At 41.0% G+C, this 19,166-nt stretch overlaps 1 protein-coding gene across 1 annotated transcript in view; it reads right to left on the reverse strand.

Moving 5' to 3' along the window:
- The window catches only part of SCARA3 (scavenger receptor class A member 3), a 737,344-nt gene that overhangs the window by 356,969 nt on the left and 361,209 nt on the right, over window positions 1–19,166 (reverse strand). Inside the window, exon 2 of the mRNA XM_044062682.1 lies at window positions 10,441–10,497. Coding sequence (XP_043918617.1) covers window positions 10,441–10,497 — 57 coding nt within the window. The remainder of the gene's footprint in view (window positions 1–10,440; window positions 10,498–19,166) is intronic.

Raw genomic sequence — 19,166 nt, forward strand, 5'->3', positions numbered from 1 at the left:
CTACGTGGCACACCTCATCACTAAGGGCTTTTCATCCAGAAAAAAGGAGGTCATTGTCCCACTGTACTCATCCCTCATTAGACCCATTACAGAGCATAATACCCCATTTGGTATGTACCTCACAAGACATCTACAACAGCTGGAAAGGCCACAGAAATACCTCACTAAAAGAATCACAGGCCTAAAGCAGATGCCATATGCTGACCGTCTAAAAGAAACTCCAGCTATACTCTGTGGCATACTGTCTACTCAGAGGTGATCTCTGCTTAACATACAAGGCCATGTCAAACCCTGAGCTGTTGGACATGCTCCACTTAAAGAAATCCCAATCCCTCAGAGCCACATGCTCCAGGGATCTAAACCTTATCATCACAATGAACAAAACATGCTGGAGGGATAGGTTCCTGACCCAGAGACTCCCCATACTCTGGAATAGACTGCTCATACATGTCAAGCAGAGCACCTCATTGGCCCTCTTCAAAAGGAACCTTGATGATTGGATGGGAGATAGGAAATTCACCCCGGGGATCATGTCAGTCGCCCTGCTAGACAGGGGACCAGAGAAGTAAATATTGTGGGAAAAACGTTCCAGGGAATTGTTATGGCTAGGCTTGCATAGGCCTTAGGGCCGATAGCCTAGTACCAACCTATGAACCTATAAATGTGTTTTCCAGGTGCCACATAAAGATCTCCTTTCTGCCTATATTAATATATAATTAAATGGCAAGCATTGTATTGTAAACAACAGTCAGCCATAGAACTGCTTGTCATGGAACCTGCCCTATCAGTGAAGGAAACTGTGAGGGATACAACAAAACCATACTGCAGGGTGCTTTTGTCTTCATTATAAGCTAGATTGGTTACAAACCACAAGGTGCAGGGTTTGATTCTCACATGGGATAATTGGCTAGGCTTAAAATGGCTCACAAGGGCAGCTAGCCTATGAAAATTTAAATCTATGAATATTTAGATTGTAAGCTAATTTTGCAGAGCCTTTGGTAAAATGCAATTAAGTTAATTTCACTCTCCTGTCTGAGTCAAAGTTCAGCATTTTGCAAGCTTGAAGTGCACATACATGTACTGATTGTCTACCTCTGGTATTTGATCTTGCCCACTTCACTCCCTTCCCAACCTAATTCCTAGTAAAAATTCTCTGCCCCTGCTGTCTATCCACTAGTATCTATCAACCCACATTACCCCTTAATCTACCCACACCCAAATGTAACAGCCCTCTTCCCTAATACCACACCATACTTTAGCAATGTTTATTCATCCACTAACATCCTGCTTATACTCTGCTTCATTCATACATATCACATTAGTCACCTGTTCACTCTGGATTGAAAAAAAGGACCTAGAAATGGAAGAGGACCACCCCTCCTTCCATACAAGTCACATCTGAAACTACAACGTATGGCTCAAGTTAGTACACCTTCTGACACTGCTAATACAATTTCTGACTCTTTTTCTTCACATCTTTTCAAGTCCAGAGTGTGAATATATCTTGCATTCTTCAGTGTTAGTGGCGTCCCACTTATAAAAGGTTCTCTGTATTATGTCCCTTGATTGCATTGATTAGGCCCTGGATCCCCCTACCCTGAAGAGGATAAACTGAGTATTGAAGAATGAAGGAATGGAATGAATTAATGATTATAATATATCAATGTTAGCCATTTCATATGCAGCATAATGTTCAGTGTGACAGTGCATTACTAAAAAGACTATCAGAGACAATAAATAGACACAACAAGGGAAGACATTGCCTGTTTCATGGTAGCTGTCAATTAAGAAAAAGAAATAAAAACACATCCTGCTATGAATAAGAATATTTATTTTGCCTTTGTTGACCTAGTTTAGGCCGACTAGGCTAGTGGCCCCTTTCCAGAGGAGACTCAAGGAGGAATTTATACTCTTAGGGAAAATTTGGCCAGGGCATCAAGGAACTTACCCCCCCTCCATTCTTTTTCAACAGGTGCCATGGGATATTTTGCATCCACCTGAGCTACCACCGAGTAGATGGGACCTCAGTTTAACATCTCATCCAAAGGATGACACACTCAGAAGTGCAGCACCCACCTTATGCTGCACTGCAGAGTCAGCAATCAATATACCTTGTGTGGGAACATAAACCACAGCCTTCTGCAACAGTGGCGAGTGTGCTACTTGGTATACTTGCAAGGCAGTAGATATGGGTTAAGTGTTCAACACTGGTACGAGTTATTGTTTCTAGAACTGAATGAAAAGCACAGTTACTGAGGATAGCAGTAAATTGAACCTCCTAACTGTCACAGGTAGTCTGACTGGACTACAGCATGATGTACATTTTGAATATATCTTCTGTGACATAACTGGATAGCCAGTAGATATGTGATAGATGTTGCATTCACTTATACTGCAGACACAAGTGACACCTAAAATTATAGTATGACACTCTTTATCCTTCCAACGTTGTCAGAAGTTCATAAAAGTTTGTCATTGTGGACTGTATTATCTTTTCAGTACCTGGACAAGGCATACAACAGTGTAACTTCAATGTTTTGTGGGAGCTGATAAGACAGTATAGAGTCTTTGTGCTGCTGGTCCATGCCATTTGCTCCCTTAATTATTTCGTGAACGTTCTAGCCACATTGTCAATATTATCTTAAATATATTCAAGCCGGGTGTAGAACTTTGTCAAGGAAATGTCTTGCTTCCCTTACTTTCATGATTTTCTTGGACAGGATATTAAAGTGCAGCCAAGGGCGAGGTACTTTAGAGTTTGGAGTTGAGAAGACTGCATCTTTGTAGTTTGCTGATTATTTGTCCCTTTGGTCTTAAGATACTACAAACTTTGCCATGATCTGGAATGATTTCCTGCAAAGATCAAATTGTTTGCATGAAGATTGTCACCTTCAAATTGGAGGTCATGGTTCACATAGGTTCATAGGTCCATAGGTGTGTACTAGGCTAGCGACTGCATGGGCCTTTTAAGCCTAACCATGCATCCCAAATCTCTGACAAGTTCTGATTTTTGGTACCCTTTATAAGTGTAAGCAGTGGCTTGGGAGATAAAACAGGCTGTCTCTGTCCATTACAAACATAGGTGCCGAGCCAGGGATGAATTTCCTGTTCACCATCCAATTGTCCAGGTTATGCTTCACATGGATGTGGAACCTGTTCCAAAGAAGGGGTAGTCTCTGAGATACATACCTGTCTGTCCAGTAGGTCTTATTTATATTACAGGCAAGGTTTAAGTCTTTAGAATGGGTAATTCAGTTCCTGTTTGTTTTTCAGATATGTAGGAGGTCTGCCAGGGTGGGGTCTGATAATGTTTTGTTTCCCAAGTATAGATCTCCCGTCATCAGCCTGAAGGAGATGGCATACAAGCATAGGGCTTTGAGGCAGCCTGCATAAGACATATTACTTATGCCCTGTATTATTTTACTGAGAATCTCTGTGGAGGTTCATATGCTTGGTTAGCTGTACACTGAACTGGGCATTGTACTTAATGATAGGTCTGATGAATACTGAATACAGTGGAACAATGACTTCCTCGGATCTAGATGCCATGACTTTGCTTATAATTTGTACAACATAAAATGATTTCCTCACTACTGTAGACACATGATGGTAAAAGGCTAGATTATGGTTTATGTGTGTCCCCAAGTCACTGTCTCTTAGGGCTGTGTTGTCAGTATGATAGTTACCAAGGATGGATGACTTCCCAATGGATACATTTATGCATTTCTTGGCATTTAGTTTTTAGTCCCATGGCTCTGATACACTGCTCCTAGTTTGCAATTGTCCACTAATCTGGTCAGCCAGCAGTCCTTAAAACTGACCTTGACTTCAGAGAATTAAATGCCAAAAAGGAGCGGTATTAGGACTGATTCCTGAGGTACTCTACCTGTGACTGGCTTCTTTGTAGAGGTAGACTTCCCAGTTCTAACTTCCTGGGTCCTGTCTGTGAGCCAAATGGCTAGCTACTGGGTGACATAAAGGTTTATGCTTAACCTCTTGAGTTTGTCAACAATGCCTGGGTGGGGTATTGTGTCAAATGCCTTGGCCAGGTTAAGGTACATAGTGTGAATCCATTGCTTTGGTGACTTCAAATCAGTCCAAAGTCAAAGTAAACTTTATTGTCTATCAGATATACACAACAGTGCAAGCTGAACAAAATTACGTTGTTTGGTCCCTGTGCAAGACATAACAATGAACACACAGTTTGAGTGACAGTAAGACTAATGCACATACAGTAATAATTAAAATATTAAAACACGATACATTACCACAATTGGACAGGAAGACACTAGACAATATTATACTAGGTTCATAGGTTTGTACTAGGCTAATGGCCCTGGAGCCTTTACAAGCCTAGCCCATAGGATTACTCTGGAATTGTGCCACAGGACCTTAGTCCCTAGTGCCTCTGTCAGGTATTGCAAACACTATGACTTAACATTGTGACTGGTTAGATATTGTACTTCATCAGTTGTAGTATGATATATTCTGATGTCATGTATGGAGTGGTGACTCACACCTGACTATTGCACATTCAGGAAGTAATTGCATAAGAATCAGGCTAACTGCACCAGTTATTGAAGCAATTTGTCACAGTAATTACTATACATGATCAAATGGTATATTGATCTAATTATTCACTGTCATGCCTGACATTCATGTTAAGCAGCCTTATAGATAGAGGAAAGAAGCTCCTGTTCAGTCTAGATGTTTTGCAGTGTAAACTGCGATACAGCTTACCCAATTAAAGGCAGAAGTACATGCTATGGGCAGAGTGAGTGGGATTGCAGATTATCTTCCTAGCCCTTCCCAAACACTGAGTCTTGTGTAGATCATCCATGAATGGGAGCGAGGAACCAATGACTTTTTCTGCTGTCCTCACTACCCTCAGGAGAGCCTTGCGGTCAGATGCTTTGCAGTTACCACACCAAACTATTATGTTATTTGAGAGGATGCTCCTGATAGTCTCCCTGTTGAAGGCTTTGAGGATGGACTGAGACAGGTTTGCCTTCCTCAGTTTCCATAGGAAGTGGAGGCGTTGTTGTGCCTTCTTCACTGTGTGGCTAATATGAGTCGACCAGAATAGGTCATCTGAGATGTGCACCCCAGGAACTTGGTGTTTTTGACCCTTTCTACTGCTACCCCCTTAATTTACAGAGGTTGATGTATCTGCTATATCCTTCTTAAGTCCACTATTAATTCTTTGGTCTTGTTTACATTTAAGGTCAGATTGCTGCTGTCACACCAGCCTATCAGATGCTCCACTTCATCCCTGTAGGCTGTTTTGTCACCATTTCTGACAAGACCTACAACAGTGATATCATCAGTGAACTTGATGATTTTGTTGGATTCATGCTTGGCCATGCAGTCATGTGTCAACAAGGTGAACAGCAGAGGACTTAGGATGCAGCCCTGAGGGACACCCCTGCTCCATGTAATACTGATTGTACTGTTATTTCCCACACATACTTTTTGGGGTCTGTTGATGAGAAAGTCCAGTATCCAGTTACACAGGGGGGTGTTGATGCCCAGCTGGATCAGCTTTGATATCAGATTCTTGGGGACGACAGTGTTAAAGGTGGAACTAAAATCAATGAACAGCATTCTGACTTAGAAATTCTTGTTTTCTAGATGTGCCAAGTATTCATGAAGTACTATAGCTATTGCATCAACCATGTATCGGTTAGATCTGTAAGCAAACTGTAATGTATCCAGTGTTGCAGGTAGGCTTGAAGAGATATGATTCTTGATCAACCACTCAAAATACTTCCATACTGTTGTTGTAAATCCAACTGGCCAGTGATCCTTTAGGCTTGTTGGTTGGGATTTTTTGGGTAAGGGAATGATTGCTGTATTTTTGAAGCAACTGGGTACAATGGCTAGTTGCAGGGATGCGCTGAATATATCTGTTAATACAGTGGACAGTTGGGTAGCACAGTCTCTTAGAATCCTTCCCATAATATCAGCACCAGCTGCTTTTCTTGGGTTTAATCATCTCAGGGTCTTCATAATATTAGATATTTTTAGACATAGCACCTCCTTATCCTGTTCGTCAGGGAGTTTATTTGGCACAGAATAAATACACATGACCTGTCCTTGATGAAACCTTATTGGGTTGTGTCCAGTGCCTGGAGGTTTCCTATGTCATTACTGATCATTTCCATGATAATTCTTTCCATGGCTTTACATATGACACTAATGAGACTTATGGGTTTGTAGTTTCCAGGGTCTAAAGATGGCCCATCTTTGTGCAGAGGAATGAATGGTTGCTGTTCACCATTGGTTAGGCATGAAGACTATTAGTAAGCTACAGTTAAATAGTAATTCCAGATGGCCTGATATGTCATGTTTCATGCTATTTAGAAGGCATCCTGGGATATTGCATGTTTTCATTGATGCAGTGATCTTGGCCTTAGAGAGAATATAGAGCACCTGTTTCTTATTGATAGTAGAAGGAGTTATATTTGATGGTATTTCCTGAGAGAATGTTAATAGAGCGAGAGATGGCTAAAGTTACAGCTTAATTTGTCTGCCAGTAGGTTTGCTGTATCTTCTTGCTCAGTATAGTTGGTTCCTTTAACAATGAGCTCTGCACACAGTTGTGTATTGCATTTGAGGTTGCAGACATAGCTAAAGAATGCTTTGTGGTTGTCCTTGGCCTGAGAGACCAAACTTACCTCAAATTTGGCTTTGGTAGACTTTATTTCTCCTCTGAGATGTTAGTTTAATTTGATACAAGTGCTTTTATCCTGCTGTATGCTACACCTCCTAATTTTTGCTATGTTTTTTTTTCTTCTGTTATAGTGCATATTGATATTGTGATTCCAGCAGGGTAGTTTGTTTTTTGAGTTAGTTTTGTACTTATTCCTTCTGGGTCCAGCTGCCTCAATGCATCTATTAATATGCTTGGGTAGAGTTTCTGTGAATAGTTCCACATAAGCAGCAGTGTTCTCAGGGTTTATGGGGGCCTGACATTTTGCCAGGGTATCACTTTATAGTAGGAAGTTAGGCTTAGAGTAGTTCATGAACATTTCAGGGTTAGTTGGAATTCTAGGTTTTATTTTTACTTTAAAGGAGACTGTTTTGTGGTCTGACCTTGTCAGAGAGGCCATTATACTAGGGAGTGCGCAGCACACCCCCAAATTAGTGAGGACCACATCCAGTACATTTGAGCTCCTAGTTGGCATATTGGCAATCTGGTCCATGGAGTCTGTGTTTACAAAATCTAGGAATCTCTGTGCCTTTATGTTTGGTGTCATATATAATTCCCAATTCATAGTAGGGTAATTAAAGTCACCCATGAATATGGTATTGGGTTGGATGGTGAGCATTTCCAGTAAGCTGAAATATGTGTTATGTGTTTCTTGTGTCACAAAAGGGAACCTGTAGCTTGTAAGGAAGTGCTGTAGGATTTTGCCTATGATGATTTGAACATGGAGAAGCTCAGGTGCATCATCCTATTTGATTAGCCTTGAAGTATATTTATTTTTTAAGTAAATCATGACACCTCCACCTTTAGTCCCTGTGTGTGTGTGTGTGTGTGTGTGTGTGGTAGCTAGTCTAAATGTATTTAAGGCACTATAGCTTTGTACTGTCACTGTGCACTTTGTGGCTTTAAACCATGTCTCAGTGACTGCACAGATGTCAGTATTCTCCAGAACTTGAAGGGAGTAGAGTTTCTTGTTTAGTCTCGTAGCATTGAGCAGTAATACCTTTAGATTTTATTGATTTTGATTAATTATGTTGTAAGTACCTTCAGTTTGTCATTTCCTAAAAGAGGGACTATGGGCAAGGATAATGTTTTAGCAAATATTAAAAAGCCTAGAGGGGAGAGGTGAAGACCATCCCTGCCGAGGCAGCATGGCCTGTTGACCATCTCCTTCCATGTTGACAAATATTGCACCCCCTTAGAATGACACCAGAAACTAAGCTAGTTATTAAAGTCAGTCATCTTCTGCTTCTATTGTGGCATCATCCTTCGAGAAGGTAAAATGCTGCTCAATCCTAAGCTCATACTAGCCTGGGGCACATATTCCAATATCTCCATGATGTCTCTCTTCATATAGTCTAGGAAACAACATTTCAGGCTATTTTTACCCACAAGGACTATGACTCAGTCATACTGGTACTTGTGGTGCAATGACCTGAGTACGTGCATAATGTGGCAGATCCTGGCCCCTGATAAGCAACTGACTTGTGACTTTCTCCTTACTCAGCCTGGTGAGAGGGACATCGGTGTGTCTCACAATGGAGTCTCCATTGACTAGAATGTTGGATTGTGTGGCGGCTAGCCTTATCAGCTTAGAAATAGAGGCTCCATGAGATGTGGCTGTATTAACTGATGTGGGTGTTGTTTTGAAAGAGTACATTTGGGACTGCTGAGGGTATTTGTTATATGTACTTTTTCTAGGAGGTCTTTGGGATTTAGGATGGTTACATTTAAGTGTGGGTCTATGTGTCTGCTTTGTACTGCGCGTGATGGGTGCTACTGCTGAAACCTGATTGGCAATAGGAGTGCTTCTATGCGAGTGCTTTGCTTCCAGTGACGTTGTGTAAATACATCTCTTGCATACCTTATCAGTTTGTTTTATATTAGCTGGTTGTCAGTAAAAATGAGACAATTTCTACATTACCTCAGGTTGCCCATACCCATCAAGCTGGTAATGGAGACAGTGGGAAAGTTCGTATTCATGGCAACAGGTCTTTTTTATTGACTTGATGGTTGCACGGAGAATATAAAGTGATGTCAGGAGTATCTGGTTTGCAACTCTGGGGGCAGTGCTTATTACTGAAAACTAGTTGTCCTGGGTGCAACCTGGTATTGGTGAAATATCATGGTTGTTTTTACAGTAAAAATGTCAACTCAAGGTGGCTGCATCTATGCAGGGCCTGATGATTTATGGATGAAGTATTTACAGAAACATTTTGAAGTTAGGTTAAACAGCAGCTAATTAAGCAGTATTTACATAAAGGAAAGAATTAGCTTTGTCAAGATTGATTAAAAAAGATGGCTACTATCTGGCTATTACTAGTGCTGGTCTCACCACAGCTTCACGCTGCTGGGATACAATGCATTTTTGCATCTTCTCTGACCAGAAGCAAATCAGTAGAATTAATTCCAAGATGAGAAGCAGGCCACAGGCTGTTTGGTGATCAACAGTCTTGTCCAAGATGTGGCAGGGGTCTGTGGGCTTGGCAGATGCCTTGAATAGCAAATAGACAAATCAGGAAAGTCATCTTGAAAAGAGAAAATTAGCCTCAGTTGCTGAGAATGGGTAGCCATTTCAAAGGGAGGAGTTTAGTTATTTTATAGTCCTGTTGATGGATAAGGGTAGAGGGACTGGGACAATGAATAGGGAATTGGTACTGTAATAGCAGGACTGAAAGCATGCCTGTACTGTGGTGATAAAGTTACACCTAAGTCATAGGATGAAGCCTTCCACTTGTTCATTAGTTTGTGTCTCCTTATGTGTCTGTTCTCTCTATAGTCTCAGGCCTTGCATAGTGACCAAATGGATAGCATCATGCATATCAGTGGAGAAAATGAGATGTGTTTTTTTTCCAGAGTTTCCCAGCTCACTCTTACAAATGAAGAAACCCTACAACTACAGTTGTAGTCAGTACAACTGTTGGATGTTTCATTTATAAATATTTATTATCACCCAAAGCAGTTGTGCATCCTTATCGTGCATGGGCTCTGTAATGATAGTATTCTGAAGTTTATTGCATCACTGCTGTGATGTCAATGTCACAGTAACTGTACAACAGTCACAGTGAGCTGCATTTTTCAGTAACATTAAGTTCATGGGGACAAAAATGTAAGACAGTATAAATTGTTCATGTGGAATCTTAAAGCAATATTGATCTACGATTAACAAAAAGACTGTTAAGATTTCTCTTTAAATGTCTCTGTAGTTAAATACCTCATTACAAAGCACTGTTGCCAGCTCCACCCAATGTACCAGACTTGTTAGTCCGTATTGTTAGAGACACACTGGTAATAAACACGATCATTCACCTTGTATGACTCTTGTGTGATTTACTGTATACCACAATGCAGCATGCAGAACAGACATTTCTTACGTTGCTGTGATTTCTTAAAGTATAGCACAGCAAAATTGCTAAACATGATTGTGGTGGAATTGACTGTATTGTACATTATTGTATAGAAGAGGAGAATAATTTGGCATTCACATACGAATGCTGGTTTATTACTACAGGTTCCCATTGATGGTGTGCAGATATGTCATGTACATAGTTTCCCTTCATAATGAATGCCTAAAAGCTAAGCTGCCAGTTTGCAAAGACTGATCCATTTTCATACAATTAGGTTTGTATGCAAAACAGCATTTGCATTTTACTGAGCCAAGAGACATACAGAAAGAGATGCAAGTCTCATATTAAATATGTTATTTTAAAACATAACAAAATTTTACTAACCATTCTGTTCGCATCTGAATGAATGCATCTCCTCTTCCTCTCCTGTGAGATCTTCCACTGGAAAAAAAAGGAAGATTATTTTTCTTGTACTGCCCATTATTCTGCTCACAAATATGTAATTGTTTGTGGGTATATAACAGATATATGGCATCTCTGACTGAACATATAAAGCCCCAGGTTATTGAAAAGTAAAATTGACAGTTCCATAGCTAATTACTAGGCTAGCTGCCTTAATGGGTGATTTCAGGCCTAGCCAATGGTGAGAATCAAATACAGTACCATGTGGCTGTGAGTCAAACACCTTGACCATTATACCATCCCCAACAATAAAATGGAACTATATTATAAAACTCCATTTTCATCTACAAAATACAAATATCTACACCTTTTGTAAGAAAATGTTGTCGTCATACACTGTTATAGTATTATAGTATAAGCTTTCAGCTAAAATGTACAGATGAGTAGGAGCAAAGTAAGTGTGTACTTAAGAAATACTGCTCAGACTTCACATAAGGCTGGTACCAACACATATTTTACTTTGAACTGCTGCCAGGAGCCATGCCCTGCATTCAACAGCTACTCAAATATTCCAGCTAAAGGTTAAGCAACCCGAGGGAAAAGGAAATACGTGGTCAGCATATTAACTATGTACTTTTCCAGTGGTTGTGCATCCCTTCAGTTAGAACATTTAAACAGTGGAAAACTTTACAGGCAGGCTTTTTTTTTTCTCTGTAAAAACATGTAAAAGTAAGTTCTGGTGTGCAAGTTTAGCTATCATCAGTTTTCAAAGATGTGAATAAAATTACCTATGTTACAAGTCTACTTTATTGTCGGCAGTTTCTTAGTTTTGCTGTCATCTTTTAAGACTTGGGGGAAAACTGAAACTCATTATTTTATCATGCACCCATTCCATTTCATTAATACACATAAAATAATAGAGGAATAAAAGGATAGAGGAAAGATGAAACATTATGCACAGAAATACATAAATGGTAAACAGGAAGACACGTGTGTATATTTTTGTGTGTGTGTGTGTGTGTGTGTGTGTGTGTGTGTGTGTGTGTGTGTGTGTACATGTACACGTGTACTTGTGTATTTGTGCGCATACAAGTATATGACTTAAAATTATAAACTGCAATTGATCAACTAATATTACATTGATTAAATTACATCATAGAATGTTTAGTCAAAAACAAATAAAAAGAGAAAAGCATTTTTTTTTTGAAGATGACAATATCCCCTTTTGCATCCCACACATGGTGGCCCACTCACCCACCCCTCCCTTCTACTTAAATATACCAGCATCTCACAACAGCGGGGAAAAGAAGAAATTCCATAAGCTCACTGTTCACTGATCTTTCACAAAACCACAGCTCACAAAGTAACAAAACAGGAATCAAACATCCAAGTCAACTAGTATCATTTCTAAGCAAAGAAACAGTTTGCCTAACTACTTTTGACCCATGTGTTTTGACCAAGTGAATGTTTCTTCGACAAACGCAGGGGTGCGATTTAATGTCAGTGGTACAGATGACCGAACTGTGGATATGTCGATGGTATGGAATGTTGAAACAGGTAAGTGGGGTTGGGGCGTGAGAGTGTTTGTGTGTGTGTGTGTGTGTGTGTGTGTGTGTGTGTGTGTGTGTGTGTGTGTGTGTGTGTGTGTGTGTGTGTGTGTGTGAGTTAAGGTTAGGTTCAGTGATGAGTGAAGGATGGGTGTTGTGTGTTTGTGTGCAGGTCTGTGTATTTTAGGGTTAGGGTAAGGGTTAGGTTAGGGGATAGATGTAGTGTTGTTTGTGTGGGTTTGTGAATGTTTTTATCTTATGTAGTCGCAGTGTTATGTGAAGGTTTTAATGAAGTTAAGGTATAGAGTTAGGGTTGGGTGAAAGGGCAGCATTAGTGTTAGGGTTAGCACCCATTACTAAGGCAACGCAGGGGGGAGGTAGAGCAATACTCTCCCCAGACTTAAACCTACAAACTGTTTGTAGTCTGAAGATGAGAAATCTAATAATCACCAAGAACATCTTTACTAATTATTTAAGGTTTAGAAGACTCAAAATTGGATACTCTGGTTGACTTATGGAAGGAAAATGTGAGGAAGCCAGCTCATATGGTATACCTAGAATTTGCCAAATCCTTTGAAACCATTCTGTATTCAGGCATCGGTGATATATAATCCATTTAAATACAACCTCCCATGTGACCTGCAGGATAGCAATTTGTCTCACCAACAGAACTATTAGTGTTGGAGGCACACTACCAGCTAGAAGAGTTGTTACCAGTGGTGTCCCTCAGGGATTGTTCTTGGGACCACTATCTTTAGTGTCTACTTCTCTGATGTTAAAGTACAGACCAAAGGCTTGTGGTTGAAGAAGCTGGCAGATTTGCCATAATATTTAAAAAAGTGTCTGTTGTTGTTTTTCTTTCAGCTTTTTCCAGTTAGGGGTCACCACAGCAGAACTCTGGTCTGCTAATGATTGGCAGTCGATTTTTATGGTGCCGAGGTGCCAGCCCGATGCCCAACCTTCAATGAAGGTATGCCCACTCATGCATGTCTTTTGAATGCCACTCAACCGCGGGGAGGACATGCAGACTCCACACAGAAGGCGCTCCAGCCGAGAATCGAATGGGCGAACCTCTTGCTGTGAGGCGACAACACTACCGCTGCACCACCATGGCTTATTTGTCTGTGATTGCCCCTAATTACATCTGGATTTGTCCATGATTCTGGAGATAAGAAGTTGAGAGCTATGTATGGGTATCATTTTTATCACAATCATCTTAAGTGCACAGAGATGTTGCTAAGACTGTTTGGTGACAGTGAGTGCTGCCCTGTGAAAGTAACTGACCCTGTTGTTGTTTTCTAAGGTTAAACAGTTACTATCTGGCTTTGCAGGACTAATGTGCATTTATGTGAAGTAAGATGGACTATTTAACAAGACATGTGAGATATACACAGGCTAAGTAGCTATAATTGTTGAGGCTGACTTTGAAGGAAAATGACTAGCTGTCTGCTGCTTCTTGTTCATTGTCATGTCTTTGCAGGACTAATGTAATCCGTATCATAGGAAGTTACTAGGCTATTGGCCCTGAGACCCTTATAAGCCTAGCCAAGAGTTTAGCCCATGCATAATCAAATCAGCACCCAATGCCCCTGTCCAGCAGGGACAAGGGTGGAATCCCAGGAATGTATTTTCTATTTCCCATCCAATTATCCAGGTTGCGCTTAAAAAGGCGGTAAAGAGGTACTCTGCTTTATGTGGAGAGGGAGTCTATTCCATAGATGGGGGAGTCTCTGTGACACAAATCTGTCCTGCCAACAAGTCCTATTGATGTCACAGACCAGGTTGAGGCCACGTGTGCTGGTTACTCAAGTGGAGTTTGACTTGTGGATATGCAGCAGTCCCATCAAGGTGGGGTCCAAGATTGCCTTATATGCCAGACAGAGGTCACCTCTGAGGAATCTGTATGAAAAAGAGTAGAGAGATAGGGCTTTTAGCCTATCTGTGTAGGGTAAAGTAAATTTTTGAGGCCCTAGATTCTCCTGGTGAGGAACCTCTGTGGTCTCTCCAGCTGCTGAATGTGCTTTGCGAGGTACATGCCGAATGGGGCATTGTACTCAATAATGGACCTTATAAGGGAAGAATTCAGAGATGTTATGATCTCCTTGTCCCTGGATGAGATACCCTTACTTATGAGGTGAGCTATATAGAAAGCTTTCTATACAATGGAAGAAACATGGTGGTCAGGTTGCTATCAACCTGGGTGCCCAAATCCCTCACAACTGACTGCTTGCTTAGGATGTTGTGGAGACATCACTCTCCCCAAAGGGGATGATGATGCATTTTTTTTTTAATTCAGCTTGAGGTCACGTTTCTGGCACCAGTCATTTGTATGCAGCAACTTGAAATATTTAAATGTGTAGCAACTGTTATACGTGGAGCAAATGTGTAATACATTACTTGGCCACCCTCATTTACCACACTCCAATGTCTAAATTGCACACAGTAGAGACAATAACTGCTTGGTGGTACTGAAGTGTTGTCTGGATTAAAGTAACTGGTTAAAAGTAACTGTCTTGTAAGTTTACTCCAAGTACCTGCCAGCGTTTCTCGACGCAAAAAGTTAATGGCATATCGTCACAATTTAACTTTTAGACTGGAGCAGTGATTTGTTGCAGCAATCTCAAAGTGTTTACACGTGTTTCTTGTTGTAGCACTGGCGTCTGTTATCTAATATTGTTGGGTAATTATTTTGTACTGTTTGCTTTTGCAATTTAATCTCTCAGCCTTGTTATACCGTGTATTTTGCCTTCTAGTTCCATGTTTGTTCCTTACATTGGAGCTATCATGATCCTGACTATCTAGTGACTGTAACACTAACTGTATAATAACTGTTGTTGATTACTTACCCCCAAGCATTGAGTTCCCACTAGACCAAATACATTAACACCTCTGAATCTATTCTACATACACGGAGAAACTAATTTGTGCTACCTCTCTCCCTTCTATCACAGGAAGCCCCCCACTCTAATCCTAACAACGCGTGGCTCCTAAGAACAAACGCTCCTACCTGACAACAACCAAAGTGTCTGCACAGGCCAGTCCTCACCTCCTTGAGAAACTACTACCCAATTCTCTGGGATAGCCCAAAACAAGGTTGTTGCTAACTGGAACCTGACTTTATCATTTCTGTAACTGAAGTGAAAAATATATCCCTCCAAACTGCTTCTCTACTGTATGCACTGGTAGTAAATTCACTCACCTAGTGCTGGCTCTAAGACCTTGAGAACTCCGGGCGGTGTATGCCCCGCTCCGCTTCGCCCTCGCTTCGCTCGGGCTCCGCTCCGCTCCCCTCCCTGCCCCCTTATCCCACCCGCCCCCAGTACCTCTACATTTATAGCAATAGATAACCCCTCCCAAGTTCCCCTCTGCAAACTATACGCCCCTTCAATTTCGTCCTTACTCCTCCCACTTCTAGGTCCTCCCCCTATCCCAAAGACAAAACTAAAGCCTTTTCCCTTCCTAGTACACTTTCCACCTTTACACCATGGCCAAATTCCTCTATTCTACAACCCTCCTCTCAACGACCCTACTACTCCTTATTGCCTATTTGTTAACAAAGTATGAAAACCAAACTCTTATAGGGTTCTCCCATCCTAAGCGCTACACCAACTGCCATCCTACTCTTTCGAACACATCTGTCCCACCAACGCCTTTCACTGTTAAAACAAAATTCCCCAACTTAGCCCAACTCACCCTCCGTCACCCTAATATTTCAAACAATAAAAATCACCTCAAATTACTATTCAAACTACAAAGACTACTTATCTACCTGAAACATAGTATTACCATTTATGGAGATATCCATCCCAATCCAGGTCCCCCTAAAGTCTTAGACTCTAACCCATCTAAACTTGCTCGTAATTCTACTGACTCCCTTCTAGTACTACACCTGAACCTAAGAAGCATTAACAACAAGGTGCACAACCTGCACGCTATGTTAGCTACTCATTCCCCTGATATTATGTGTCTAACTGAAACATGGCTAAAACCCACCACTAAGGATGAAGAGATTCTCCCTCCCGGGTATAATATCTTCAGGGCCGACCGTGTAAAGAAACGGGGTGGAGGTATAGCTGTTATGTTCAGGAATACTCTGAATATCATTAAGAACCCAACACAACCTCCTATAATCTCTAACTTAGAACTTATTGCCCTAAAGTTATGCTTAAACACTCAAAAATGCATCAACCTCATTGTTATTTATATCCCACCAGGGAATAACATAGAAAATCTTGAGCAAACACTGTCCTGGCTAGCCACTAGTTACCCACAAGAAACCATAGTACTTGGGGATGTCAATATAGACTGGTCCCTCTGTTCTTTCCATACAACCCCACAACCTATTAACCTACATGGCTTTTCCCAAAATATACCTTGTCCAACCAGACTGGGCAATACTCACCAAAAGAAACCACCATCGATTGGATCCTTACCAATAAAGATTCAATTAACTATACCACTGGGACCCTTCCCAATGACCTCAGCGACCACCTAATTACCTATATTATTAAACATAAATGCCCAACTTCCAACCCCCCCTTATATAGATTAATTAGAAACAAAAAGAACTTTGTCCCACAATTATTCCTTGCAGACCTAAAATCCTGCAACTGGTCTATTTTAAAATCTCTACCCCTAGAAGAGAGTGTTTCCCACTTCAACGATACATTCCTTAGGATACTAGAAACACATGCCCCAAACAGACTAATCAGATCCAAAATGCGTATAGCACCCTGGTTAACTAGAGAAACCAAAACAAAATGAAACTCAGAGACCAGGCCTGGGACAAATGGAGAGCCACGAAAACCCCCCAAGACCGCATAAAATTTCAACAGCTAAGAAACACCACCAAATCAGCCACTACCCAGGACAAAAAACAATACTTCTGCCACCTCCAGAATAAACACCAGAACAATCCAAAGAAGTTCTGGGCAGGATTTAACAATCTCCTTCGCCCAGGTAAAACTACCACTCCAATCCCTGAGAAGCACATCGGGAAAGATGCAGAGGTAGTAGCCAACACCTTTAACTCCTTCTTCACCAATACTATCCAATCCCTTGCCAGCCAACTAACCTCCTCTGCTCCACCTTCCTCTCAATCTCATGAAGCGGCCCTCATCTCCTTTAACCTAAACCCTGTCTCTTCCTCCTATATTTGTTCCCTCTTAAAAAAGCTTAAACCAACCACCCTGGCGGCTGATCACCTCCCAGCGGAATATTTACAAATAGCATCTGAAGTCATCGCCTACCCTATATCCATCCTGATCAACCGAACTATTACTGAAGCCACTATTCCCTCTTCCTGGAAGATTTCTTATATCATTCCTCTTCATAAAGGAGGTACCTCCACTGAAATATCTAACTACAGACCAATAGCAATCCTGTCTCCAATAGCGAAAATCATGGAAAGATGTGTTCACAAACAACTCCTTCACTACTTAACCCTTAATCGACTCTTATCTAACTCCCAACATGGTTTCCGCCCCTACCATAGTACTACCACTGCCCTCCTTTCCTTTATTGACTCCATTAATAACAATCGTAACAACAAACTAATATCCTCCGCCCTCTTTCTTGACCTATCAAAAGCGTTCGACATGGTCAATCACCAACTCCTACTTAATACCCTAGAAAGTCTATATCTTAGCACCCTGCACTAAGCTGGTTTAAGGCACCTCACTGGTAGGCAACAAGCTGTCCTATGGCAAGATAAACTATCAGGCCTGCTCTCAAACACCATTGGTGTTCCTCAGGGTTCCATTCTTGGTCCTCTTCTCTTTTCCATCTTCATAAATAACCTGCACTCAGTCATCCCGAAATCCACCTGCATACAATATGCTGATGACTCCACCCTGATCTGCTCCGCTGTCTCCTGCTCAGAACTCCAAACTACTACTCAACTCTGTTTTACTTTAGTTGAGAAATGGTTCACTGACTTGAAACTCCTACTTAACCCAACAAAAACTAAATTACTCCTATTCTTCCCCAATGCCAATACACCCCTTGGCAATGAACTCCCAAATACTAACATTACACCTTTCCACATTAAATCCATAAACGGAACCATCATAGCCCCTGTTGCCAGTACCAAATTACTAGGTGTTACCATTGACTACAAGCTAAAATTTGACATCCACATTACCCAAACCATCAAATCGGTTAACAAAAAACTTGGATCCATGTACAGAATAAAACACTTTTTAACCCCCTTGACCAAGCTAACTATTGCCCGCACGCATCTCCTCTCCACCTTACTATATGCTTCCCCAGTCTTTTCCTTCCTCAATAAACGCGAACTTAACATGCTCTCTCTTGCTTATAACCATATTGCTAGATTTATAACAGGTTCCACATATCGCACCCACCACTGCCTTAACCTCAGGAAACTGGGCTGGTTGGAACTACCCAATCTTCTCATACTTAATCAACTCACTGAAGCCTTTAAAATAATCCACTATCCCGACAGAACTCCCTCATTGTGTAGTATTTTAACCCCCTACTCCAACCTTAACTTCCTTAGATCAGCCAATCACGTCCAGATCTTAACTACTAAAGCTAAGAACTCGGGTGGTGATGCCCTGTATGCCAACTCCATTGGAAAGCCCTGGAACTCCCTGCCTAACACCCTTAGACTCATGACCTCACATCAACAGTTCAAAAACAACCTCAAAAGCCATCTTAAGCTACAATGGTTATGCCCATGCACAGAACCCGACTAACTTATCAAATCTCCTGTACCCATAATTTGCCCTGATAAGTTAGTTCCTAGACCATTATTCTCATTGTGTTTATCCTACAACACTAGTTTGTTTAACCTGTAGCTTTGCTACTTGTGCTTATATTAAGTCAATGTTATTTTCTATTCTTATATTGTAAATGTAACTTGCTCTCCTTATGTATTGCTTTTATGTTGGAGCTTTTCTCCCCGGGCCTCTACTGAAAAGGGATATGTATCCAGCTGGACTAGCCCGGTCAACAAATGTAAAATAAATAAATATAAATAAATAAGTCTTGTCATTTGCTCAGTTTAAACAATCATCTTTCAAAAGCTAAGGGATACAATGCATCACAGAATAACCAGACCTTCAGAGCTCCTGGAGACCTAATGATGCCCCTCACCCAAAGGCTGTATAACTGGATTATAACCTGGACTTAGGAGTA

This window comes from Protopterus annectens, chromosome 2.part1 (assembly GCF_019279795.1).
Source record: "Protopterus annectens isolate FY-2018-M chromosome 2.part1, PAN1.0, whole genome shotgun sequence".
Classification (NCBI taxonomy): domain Eukaryota; kingdom Metazoa; phylum Chordata; order Ceratodontiformes; family Protopteridae; genus Protopterus; species Protopterus annectens.